This window comes from Scleropages formosus, chromosome 3 (genome assembly GCF_900964775.1).
Source record: "Scleropages formosus chromosome 3, fSclFor1.1, whole genome shotgun sequence".
In the NCBI taxonomy this organism is placed as follows: domain Eukaryota; kingdom Metazoa; phylum Chordata; class Actinopteri; order Osteoglossiformes; family Osteoglossidae; genus Scleropages; species Scleropages formosus.
In genome coordinates this window covers 8,378,997-8,390,645 of record NC_041808.1, presented here as the reverse complement: position 1 = coordinate 8,390,645, position 11,649 = coordinate 8,378,997, and the positions used below count along the sequence as shown (strand labels likewise).

At 42.4% G+C, this 11,649-nt stretch overlaps 1 protein-coding gene across 1 annotated transcript; it reads left to right on the top strand.

Annotated features, from left to right (window-relative positions):
- The first annotated feature begins 9,667 nt into the window (after nt 1-9,667).
- Nucleotides 9,668-10,951, top strand: gsx1 (GS homeobox 1). Its single transcript, XM_018734750.2, has 2 exons — nt 9,668-10,049; nt 10,377-10,951. The coding sequence occupies exons 1-2, from the start codon at nt 9,668-9,670 to the stop codon at nt 10,724-10,726; spliced, it is 732 nt and encodes a 243-aa protein (XP_018590266.1). The 3' UTR covers nt 10,727-10,951.
- Nucleotides 10,952-11,649: the final 698 nt, after the last annotated feature.

The window sequence follows — 11,649 nt, the reverse complement described above, 5'->3', positions numbered from 1 at the left end:
AACCCCATGAAGTTTAAACTCCTTTATTAGAGACGGTTTTTCTGCCCTCAACTGTGGAGAGCAACACCTTCTTGTCATGTGAGGACTATGACTTCGCACTTGGAAGTCATACCAGCTGCTTCACATTCGCCATTGAAACCATCAGGTGCACTCTGAAGGTCCCAGTCAGATGAGACCAAGAGGATGACATCATCCTCAGAAAGCAGAGATACCATCCTTAGTCCCCCCAGCTGAACACCCTCAGAACCTCTGCTGTACCTTGATATCTTGTCCATGAATATCAGAAATACGAATGGAGACAAAACACAACCTGAATACAATTCCCACACTGAATGGATTCAACTTAATGCTGATGATGTGGTCACAGCTTTTACAAAGATTGCAGAGCACACATCATAGGTGCTGCTACCACAAAATTTCTGTAGTTCCTCCCAGAGAACATGCAGAGCTATACAGTTAAATGTCCTTTCTACAAGTCAATAATAAATACATATAGACTAGATTAGCATAATTCCAATGCCCCCTCAAAGAACTTTACCATGAGAAGAGTTGGTCCACTGTTCTGGTATCAGGACAACATCTCCATCAGATGGAGTCTCCTTTACCAGGTAGGCTGAGGAGTTTGAGCCCCTAAAAATAGGAACCTTTTCACTTTGCCAATACAGTGGTACCATACCTGTCTTTGATACTAAAATGAAGAGTTTACCTAGTCCAGTGCTTTTAATATCTTTGGTTGAATCTCACCTACCCCTGCAGCCCTGCCATTGTGGATGCCTTGCACCTAATTCCTTCAAAACAAAATAGGAGTGCATGCTCACCATATTAAAGAGTTCTTTAGAATCCTGCTTCCACTACTGAACAATACCCAGAAGTTGTCAGCAATTCTCCACTCCTGCTTAGTAGAGCCTGGACAAGGTCACACCTTTCCTCCATTCACAGTCGAGATATTGCATTCAGATTTCATTCCTTGAAAACCCTCACAGAAAGTTTGGGCCTCTCAGGTCTCTGGCTGTTACTCTGTACATTAAATCCAACTCACCATCAAGTGAACAACAACCTCAAGTCAAATGGTGTGACCAGAAAGTCAGCTCTCAACTTTTTACCTAAGGTGCTATTCACACTTACAAACCTTCTTGTGTTTGAACATGGTGTTTGTTATGGACAGTCCACGGCTAGTAGAGAAAGAAAATAGTTCAGATGCAGCAAGATGTTCCTCCTGGCCACGCCCCTCCATGAATTTGCTTTTGTTCCCAACATGGTCATAAAAGTTCCCTCACAGAGCTACTAATACTATCAGTAATCAGTATCAGATATTGCACCACAGAGCTCCCATGAATTCAAATACCACTGCTATGCTGATGATACTCAGCTCTTCCTCTCCTTTCCACCTGGTGCGTCAGACATCTCCGCACGCATTGCTGCCTGCCTGTTGGACATCTCTTCATGGATGTCTGATCACCACCTTCAACTCAACCTCTCCAAAACAGAGATTCTTTTCCTCCCAGCTGGCCTGTCCTCCTGTCACAATCTCTCGATCAAACTGAACAACTCACTCATCTTGCCTACCTCTTTGGCTAAGAGTCTGGGAATAACGATTGATGTGAGTCTGTCTTTTTCTCAGCACATTGAAGCCACAACCCGGTCCTGCAGATACATCTTGCACAATATTTGTAGGATCCGTCCCTACCTCACTACTGACTCTGCCCAACTACTTGTCCAGGCCATGGAGACTTCACATCTGGACTACTGCAGCTCTCTCCTGTGTGGCCTTCCTGCTACTGCCATCAAACCTCTGCAGCTTCTACAAAATGCTGCTGCACAAGTTGTGCTTATTTTGCCAAAGCGTTTCCATGTATCTCCTCTCCTCATTTCTCTGCACTGGCTTCCTATAGCTGCCCGAATCAAATTCAAGACCCTGGTTATTGTCTACAAACGCATCAATAGAACTGCTCTCAGCTATTTACAGGTCTTGATCAACCGCTACACCCCAGCTAGACCCCTTCGCTCATCTACTTCTGCTCGCTTGGTGGTCCCGCGCACGAAAGGCAAAGCTCGGAGGTTCTCGGTTCTGGGTCCGTTGTGGTGGAACAACCTTCCCCTCTCACTCAGAACTGCTGAAACTCTGTCTACATTCAAGAAGGGTCTGAAAACTCACCTTTTCCGGACCCATTTCGCCCAAGATCTCTCCAGCTCGTGTACGGTGTAAATGTTCATGCACCATAACTTCATGAGCATCACCAGATAAAGCCTTTATTCAGCCACTACTCCGGCATTGTTTTTGTTTGCTTGTGTCTCTTATAATATTATAAAAAAGATGGTAGGAGGATATCAGGATTTGTCTATCCTGTGTTTTATGCAGCTACTTGAACGATGAACCTCGGTGCAGCAAGTGGTAGGTTAACAAACTAGGTCTACTTGAGTCACATGTCTGCAGGTATGTCTCTTTCTCTTAATGTAATGCATAAATTGTACTTTTGCTGAGATGTACGTCGCTTTGGACAAAAGCGTCTGCTAAATGAATAAATGTAAATGTAAATGATTATGGTGCTTACAGCAGGAGGTAAGATTTGAATTTGGCTCCTTTGAATCCAAAGACAGGAGCTCTTAACACTATGCTGCCTACTGTCCCTGAAAGTAAGTTTTCTCCAGCTTTGGGAAGGAGAAACTGCTCCCGGTGGAGGAGTTTAAATTCCTTGGGGTCCTTTCTACAAGTGACAACAGGGTGAACTGGGAGATCAGCGACTCGATGCAATATTTGAAATGTAAGAAACTCTGTAGAGAACTGTGGTGGTGTAGTTTGAGCTGATATCTTGGACAAAGTTTGCAAGTACGTACTTATTGTAAATCTCCATTCTCACCTGGCTTGTGACTTACTGAACAAGATAACATAAACAGCACACATGAGGTTCTTCTGTCAGGGGGTAGGTCTCACGATCTGCAGGTCTTCAGAACACAGTTTGTGCTTTTACATATTGTGAGAAACCCCTCATGGTGGAACTGGCATATGCAGAGTATTCCTCTTGATCTCTTCACATGGGAGATTTACCCTATCTGTTTCATTTGGAGGAATGTGTTGGGTAGACTCAAGACACAATGGAAAAATTGTATCTCCACTCTGACCTCAGAACACTGGGGGATCATGAGTTGGATACTTGCTGAGAAAAGGGAAATATGATCTATCCTGCTCAGCTTGTTGCCACTGATAATCTGTTTTGAAAATGGATGGATGGACTGGTGGACTTTTGGTGTTTGGTGTATGCTTTTTTAAAATTATTCTGTATTAAATAATTGTAATAACCTATCATAAGGTTATTAGTGGACTAGTTCCATCTTACTCTGTTTATCTCGTTACACATCAAGTTGGACTCTTTGCCCTCAGGATACCAACCTTCTCACAGTTCCCAAAATCAGTTTGAAAACTGAAAATCAGTTTGAAAGAACACTTAGCTACATGACCCTTAGGCTATGGAATAATTTACAAAATGACATAAAAAATATAAAGTGAGTCTCGAAAGCAGACTGACGACTTACTGCTTTCAGGTAGATCATCTCAAATCCTTTCTGTTCTTCCCTTCTCTCAGATCTGCTTGTTTTGAATGTAATCCTTTGTCGTTAATAGCTTTACATATCATTTCTTCCTTTCTCCATCATCTTCCTGGGGCGCCACAGGGTGCCTCTATATTCATCTGCTGTGACATCTTGGAAGCCCATAGAAGTAACTAGATGCTGATGTCCACCAGATTGGGGAACATAAGTCCACTAAACTATGGCTTCTCTCCGTACTGACTCTGTTGACTTGGTCCAGCCAAACTGCACTTAGTGGCTGAAAAACCCGAAACAGACCTATTGTAATACACTAGAATACCCAGGAGGGATGGGCTTCCACTGGTACTTGGACTTCTACAGGTTTATTTTGTTCCCAGTTCCTTGGCCTGGGAGTTTCTGTTTTCCGTTCCTCAGTTGTCAGATGACATATTTCAGATGGGCACACTAGAAAACTGCATTCTCTGTTTAGTTTGCTTTTTATATTATTAGTATTTATGTGTCAGAAAATGGTATGTGCTCTCTTATTCACCGCTCTTTGTCACCTTATTGAGAAGGGCGCTATATAAAAATAAATAGAATACAACTGAATGCTCTATCTGTGTAAATGAGTAGTTGTAGATTAATGTTTTTTGGACACATTGTCTCTTTTGCTAATACCTTAAAATTAGTTCTTGCCATGCCTGTCTGAGTACTGAATTTTCTCATAAGAGTAATTACAGAGTAATTATTTAGTAAAAGTAAAATAACAGGATGTCAGAAGTCTATACACCCCATGCAGACATTTTCTTTGTCTATTTATGATTTCAGCTAAAATCAAACCTAATCACATCAGACTTTTTATATTACCTTTAATGAGATCTTGTAGCCAACAATGTTAAAGTGGAAAAACATGAATTATTATTAGGAAAAATTAAAAAATTTCAATACTTTCATTGTATAAGTGTGCATACCTATTAGATAATACTAAGTGGAAGTGCCTTTTACTTTTATTACTGAAGTAAATCTGTTTGGGTAGGTCAACATAGCACTACATTTTGCAGTTTCATTCCATCCTTTTTTGCAGAAAAGTTCAAGCTCAGTCAAACTAGAGGATCTCCTCTACACAGTCCTCTTCAGGTCTCATCCACAGATTTTTTATAGGTTTGAGGTCCAGGCTCTGACTGGATTTTTCCAGGACACTGATCATCCTTTTTTCAGCCATTTCATATTTGAGTTGGCTGCGTGCTTCTGATCAAGATTTACTAAAAAGTGAAATTATTGTTTAACTTCATCCTTCAGTTTAGGGACTACAGGAATTTTCACCAATATATTATGGCATTTAAAGTTGTTCTTGTCTTTATCCTGTTCAGAGCCCCTGTCTCCACTGAAGAGAACTATCCCCATAGCATGATGCTGCCCCCACCATGCTTGAAAGCAGGTGCTATGAATTGTGGATGTAAACTGTGTTGCGACTAAGGGCAAAGAGTTCCACCATGATCTCATCAGTCAATAAGACATCTCTCCAATCTTGGGAGATTGAATGTGTTTTACTGCAAAAATTACATGACATTAGGTGTTTTTTTCTGGGAAAAAAAATGGTTTCTGTCTTGTCTTCATCTTACCACAACTAAGGCTTATAGAGAATATACCGAATGGTATTCGGGGCGTAGCTAGTGACTGCCATAAAGTACTACAGCTTCTTTAAAGCTGATGTTGGCCTCTTGCCTTGGTTGCCTTGGTTATCTCCATGTCTGAGCCTGAATTTCGTAGGAATGTCCTGATCTTAGCGATATCCCAATTGTGCTGTATTTTGTCCACTTAATGATGGCCTTCACAGTATTCCTTGACATACACAATGCTTTCTAAATTCTTATTTATACCTCTCCTGATCTGCAGCTTTCAACAAGATTCCAAACTTCTTTTTTTGAACTGCTTATGGACCATGATAGTACCACTCGCATTTAACGTATGTGAAAAATATGAATTTTCTCTCTGTGTGCACAAGTTTTAGAAAATGAACAGAAATGTATATTTTGTATTAAGGTAATTGGCTTTGTAAAAATAAAATGACTTTGGATATCAAAGGTCTACATGGCCTTTTTGAAATTTCAGTTTTTGTTGATGTAAAGGCTGAAATCAAGACAAATTGTGTCTTTTCACTAATACGATCTTGTAACCAGCAATAGTATGGTGAAAAACAAATATCATTATTAAAAGTAATTAAAAACAAACAAAAAATACTGAATCCCTTAGTTGCAATGGTGTGCACACCTCGGGGGATTGCAACTGATTCAGACGTAACCAGTCACATTACAAATTATGTACAAGATAATTTCATTTCATCTAACTGATGAGTTTTTGATTAGCTGCAAATAAATGAGCAGTCCCTGTAAGATTTGCCTGAAAGAGTCTTAGTTGTGAAGTGCAGAGATAACCCGTAACTGTATGAGACTCTCTGTCTCTGTGTGTGTGTGTGTGTGTGTGTGTGTGTGTGTGTGTGTGTGTGCGTGCGTCTGTGCACGCGCGCGCTTTTTGCCCTCGCCTGGAACTCCACCGAGGGGTCAAAGCTATTTGTCGATCTCCAGTTGGGGTAACAAATAAGGACCGCTTTGCATGAGCAGCTTCTCACAGATCGGCCAGCATCTGCTCAGAGACCTTCAAAACCATGACAGATCGTTACCTTTATACTTGTAAAATTTACTTACAGCGAGGGGTTTTGGAAGCTCCGCGTCCAGGAAATTAGAGTAAACAAGTGTAACCTCGACGGGAAAGATAACAAGAATGTATCGGACAGGAGGAGTAATGTGGTCAGTAACGTTTCGCGGAAAGGAATCGCACCTCAACTGTTCTACTGAAGACCCCAGATGGTTTTAATTGGTGTTATGCAAATACACGCAGTATGCCTCAAATTAATTCTTTGTTAGATCATAACAGCATCATTAGGTCGTTTTGGCTCCTAATGAAATGAGTATGAAGAAGGGATGGGGTGGCCACGCGCCGGGGAGCGCGAGGAGGAGCTGGACACGAGGTGGCGTGGGTCACGAGGAGAGAGAGAGAGAGAGAGAGAGAGAGAGAGAGAGAGAGATTTATGCATGTATTTTCGTGTTGGTTTTTATTGTTATTATTTTCTGTTACAAAATATTATTATTCATACATTTTTTTCAACCATTGTTTTATGCATAAATATAATGCTAATAAAAGACTAATTTAAACTGACTTGAAAGACTGAGGGACAGAGAGAGAGAGAGAGAGCGAGAGAGACGAGCAGACTAGTCGAGATTTTTGTTGTTAGACTTTTTATTTAGTTTTCAGCTGTATTCATTTATTTTAAATGCACCGTTTTGTTTTTATTTATGTAAACAGTCGTGTGTGTGCAAAATATTGTGTATACAGCCATTGCTTTGGCAATGCAAGTGTATAAAAATATGTTATGCCAATAAAGCACGCTAAAATGAAACTGTACAACTCGGAGAGAGTGAAAGCGACCGACAGTGGGTGTGTGTGTGTGCGCGCGCGCGCACGAGAGAGAGAGAGAGCGAGAGAGAGAGAGAGAGAGAGAGAGCGAGAGAGAGAGAGAGACTAATCCCGCCACTCTCGCGCCGACAACAGGCTCTTGTCCGCGTGACTCTGTACCTGTGGCTCGTTTGAGGATTTAATTGCTCCTAATTTGTCCACTGCGGAGCTGTTATTACGCCGAACCGAAGTCGGCACTGAATTGCTGCATTATAAATTACAGTATTTAAAGCAGCTGAGTGGTGTTTCCCGCGCGCTGAGAGTTTCCAGTCATCCAGGAGAATAAAATAATAAAATTAAGTAAAACAAAGAGGTCTAGTGACCAGTGCGCAGGTGGACCATCTTCCACCAAAGAACATCACCTGAGTTGTTCGTGGGGGGCGCCACTTACTTTACAACTGCATGTATCCATATTCATTTGAGTCAACATTAATAACCTTCATAAAGAGGCGATGCAATAACGGCTTCATGTTTGTTTTAACTGTTTGATGAAAACTGGCTACACACCCATTTATGGGAAAAGTATCATTGTCTCCACCTCCTGAGGATTCTTTATGCACCAATTCACCGAACATTAAAAACAAACAAGTAGCTACAATTTTAAGTTCTATAAATTCTGCAGCATTATCTTCAGTTTTTACTGCAAACCTAGATAAAAGTAAATCGTTTTGTTGATGCGTGCGCCGTATCTAAATTTTACACCTATGTCTTCTAAATGATCGGATTTTGTATAATTATATACGATTATAAGATTATTTAAGATTTTTGTAGAAACGGTTGTGATGTTAAAAATAATGGCTTCAGGAAGCAGAAATCTTGTCACACACAATCGATCTCTGCAAAAATATGATTTTTCTTAGCAGCGAGACGAAAACACTGACATGATTCGCGAAACTGAGAATAAGAGAATAATTTGATATAAACAGGAGCTTTCCATCTGAAAACATTTAATCGTGTGAAAAGTAAACAATAATCTTTGTTAAATGTTCAAAAATGGGGGATAAAGGGTTTTTAAATAAAGAAGCCCACATTCCAGCGTTTAGCCCCACATTAGTGGTTCCTTCGCTTTGAAGGTCTTGTTTAGCGCTCTTTAAAGTGAAAGAAAATGTTTTCCTATGACTCCCCGCACTCGTGGCGGGGGGGGGGGGAGGGGGTGCGGGGGTGCGGGGGGGGGGGGGGGGGTCGAGCGCCACGCATTCGGCCTCTCTGTCACAGAGTCGCCTTTGTGTGCGCCTATCCGCCGCTGTCACACACTTTAATTCGAGCCTCTTTCTCTCGCATTGAAAACTCTCTACAATGACATTCAATAAAGGCCTGCGACTGAAAACCTGGTTATTTTTATATATTCTTTGCGGGAGCCCGCGGGGGCCCGCGCGCAGGAATTAATCACCGGTTTTTAGGGGTTTTAGGTTTTTAGGTTTTTAGGGTTTTTAGGGGTTTAGGCGCCTTGCCTGGAGATCAGAAATGAAACTTCGGCCTAAAAACGGGAAACTGCTTTCAAACTGGAATACATTTTAAGGCTAAAGTGTTCCTATGAACCCAAGAAATTAAGCCTTAATATAAGGCATCATTTTGTAAAATATGTTTAATAAATCAATTAATAGAGTGTTTTACAAAGTTTACATCAAAAGCTGCTCTGCCGGCCAAGAAAAATGATTAAATTGCAAATTCAAACGTAGGGAACTGATTTATTTAATGGAGTTCCTCACCGGATTTATTCTGCGAATGATAACGAAACAAACCTGCAGAGGGCCAATATTTTAATTCAGATACGGAAATATGCTTACAAAACCAGGCACATTTTAAATAGAAGAAGACGATGAACAGACAAGATATACTTACATACGTATTTACATGCATGTTAACATGTGTAGCCACTTGATAAGTTAACAAATCTACAAAACGTAAGTACAAGTGTAAAAAAAAAAAAAAAAAAAATCTACATTCTGCGTAGGTTACAAAGCAAAATGTCCAGGCTATAAAATATTTCATGACGAAGCTAAACTGATGGAAAAGTACCAGTTGAAATGCAACTGAAAAGGTAATGCAGCGGATAATAACTGTAACTTGGACTCAAGTTTTGGTGTAAAGCGGTGAAATCAATGGAAACGCGACGCTCTGACAACGGTATCTTATCATTCCAACAATAAATATGCATGATAGTTTTTAATAATGATGAGATAATGAACGGAAAACCAGCCACCTGCTAAATATATACATCAAAACAGCACTTTAAAGATCGGCAAAATCCCTCGAGGGAAATGATGGCGAAAACATAGATTTAAAAATGACACCACTAATGAAATACAAGAACCCAACGCTCAAACGGGGGGGGGGGGGGGATCCCGCATCTTTCGGCGTGGGTGGGTTGACAAGAATAGACTACATTATGCAGTTCATTTAGTTAACAAGTGAAATAATGGGGAAGCGTGCAGTGTGAATGCCGCGAGAAAGGGCACAAAAACCCCATTGAGGGTCTCGGGCGCTCGCGGCGTAACCGTCACATGGACGAACCGGGTTCGAGCTATTTAAAGCGCGCCGCTCTCCGTTCAGCACCACTCCGCTGTCCAAGCGCGCTCCCGTCACCAACTCCGTCAGCCTCGTGAGCTCCAGGAGCCAGTGCGTGACCATGCCTAGGTCCTTCCTCGTGGATTCTCTGATTCTGCGGGAGGCCAATGAGAAAGGGAACGAAAACACCCCGCCGTTATTCCCGTACGCCGTGCACCCCTCGCACCCGCTGCACGGGCTCTCGGCGGGCTCGTGCCACTCGCGGAAGTCGGGCTTGCTGTGCTTCTGTCCCCTGTGCGTCACGGCGTCGCAGCTGCACCCGTCTCCTCCGGCCATCCCTCTGCTCAAGGCCTCCTTCCCCACGTTCGGCTCGCAGTACTGCCACTCGGCCCTGGGCCGGCAGCACACGTCCTCGAGCGGGGTAAACCTCAACCACGGCCCGGGAATCTACCAGACGGCGTACTCGGTGCCGGACCCGCGCCAGTTCCACTGCATCTCCCTCGGTGAGTACTAACTAAGTCGGTCAGCTAACTCGCCTAACTGCCTTAACTCACTGGCCTGATCGAACACGGACTACTGATTCCCGATCGCCGTGGGAATAATCGATGCGCTGCCACATCCACGAGGTGCCATCGGCTCACCTGACGCAGCCAGGTCACAGGTGCATACCAGCCAGGTGTCCGTTCGAAAACGCGTTCCAAATGCCAAATGATCGCTGTTAATTTTTAAGAAGCTCGCTCGTCCTTGCGGGATGATACACAAACAGGTTACAGGGTGTGTTTTTATATATATTTACACTTACAAATTTCTTATCTGCACGCTTTCCGCAGAGAGCAACGGCAACCAACTCCAGAGCAGCAAGCGCATGCGCACAGCGTTCACGAGCACGCAGCTGCTGGAGCTCGAGCGCGAGTTCACCTCCAACATGTACCTGTCCCGCCTGCGGAGGATAGAGATCGCCACGTACCTGAACCTGTCCGAGAAGCAGGTCAAGATCTGGTTCCAGAACCGCAGAGTGAAGCACAAGAAGGAGGGCAAAGGCAGCGCGCACCGCGCGGGAGCGCACAGCTGTAAGTGCTCATCCCTGTCCTCCGCGCGCTGCTCCGAGGAGGAGGACGACCTGCCGATGTCTCCTTCGTCATCGGTGAAGGAGGACGGGGAGCTGTCGGTGACCCCGTGAGCCTCTAGAGACTCGGTCCGCGAGCGAGACACCTCACCTGTGGAACTGACACCCGAAGGCAGCCAAAAACTCACCTGTACAGACTCCAGCCACCTGTGTATATAAAGAACGAAATATATAAAGAGGGAAGTTTTCCATCCCTATATTGCTTTATAAATCTGAATACATGTTGTATGTTTGTAGTTTTTTTTTTTCCGAAAACGACCCATTTAAAGCTCGAGTTGCTTTTCCAATGCACTCTATTATCGTCTGAGGCGATTTCATATTTGTATGCTATACGTCACGATAATAATTCTAATATTGATATTATTAATAATATCATTATTAATAAGAAACCGTTAAAAAGTCGATTTGTTAGTGTGAACTATTTTTGAAAAATTATAGACAAGTATTTTGTATCAATGTTAAATACTGTTTAGCTTCATGACACGAACTGGATGCGACGGAACGGAACGATCATGGAAATGTGTTCGTAATAATGTTTTTTTTTTTTTTTTCCCCCCATGTAAATTTCAATGAAAAGGTTCTGTTTTTGTCTCGTCAGTGTAACTGAAGATATTTATTTATTTAAAAACAATGATAATAAAGACTATTTCTTAGAAATGCAGCCGCTATCCCTGTTTTAGTGTTTAATTTGCAGCTCCCACAATTACACGAGTCCCTCTCTTTCTGCACCTTTCCTCCCACATCAGCGGTTCCCCACCACTAATTCCTCATTATTTTGGTCACAGATCAAACAATATGATAGTTAACTCAATTCGTGAAACACTTTGTCTATAATTGGCTGATATATAATTCCACACTGACGACAGATTATACGATTAAAATTAAAAACCAATTTGTAAGAAAACCTTGGAAACATCAGTAACTCTTATTACGGGAATAAAGTGATGGGTCCGGAGCGCTCAATGGCACAGACGGAA

Coding starts and splice junctions, on each gene's coding strand:
- gsx1 (XM_018734750.2), top strand. CDS start 9,668: ATGCCTAGGTCCTTCCTCGTGGATTCTCTGATTCTGCGGGAGGCCAAT. Junction 10,050..10,376: donor GTTCCACTGCATCTCCCTCG/GTGAGTACTAAC, acceptor CGCTTTCCGCAG/AGAGCAACGGCAACCAACTC.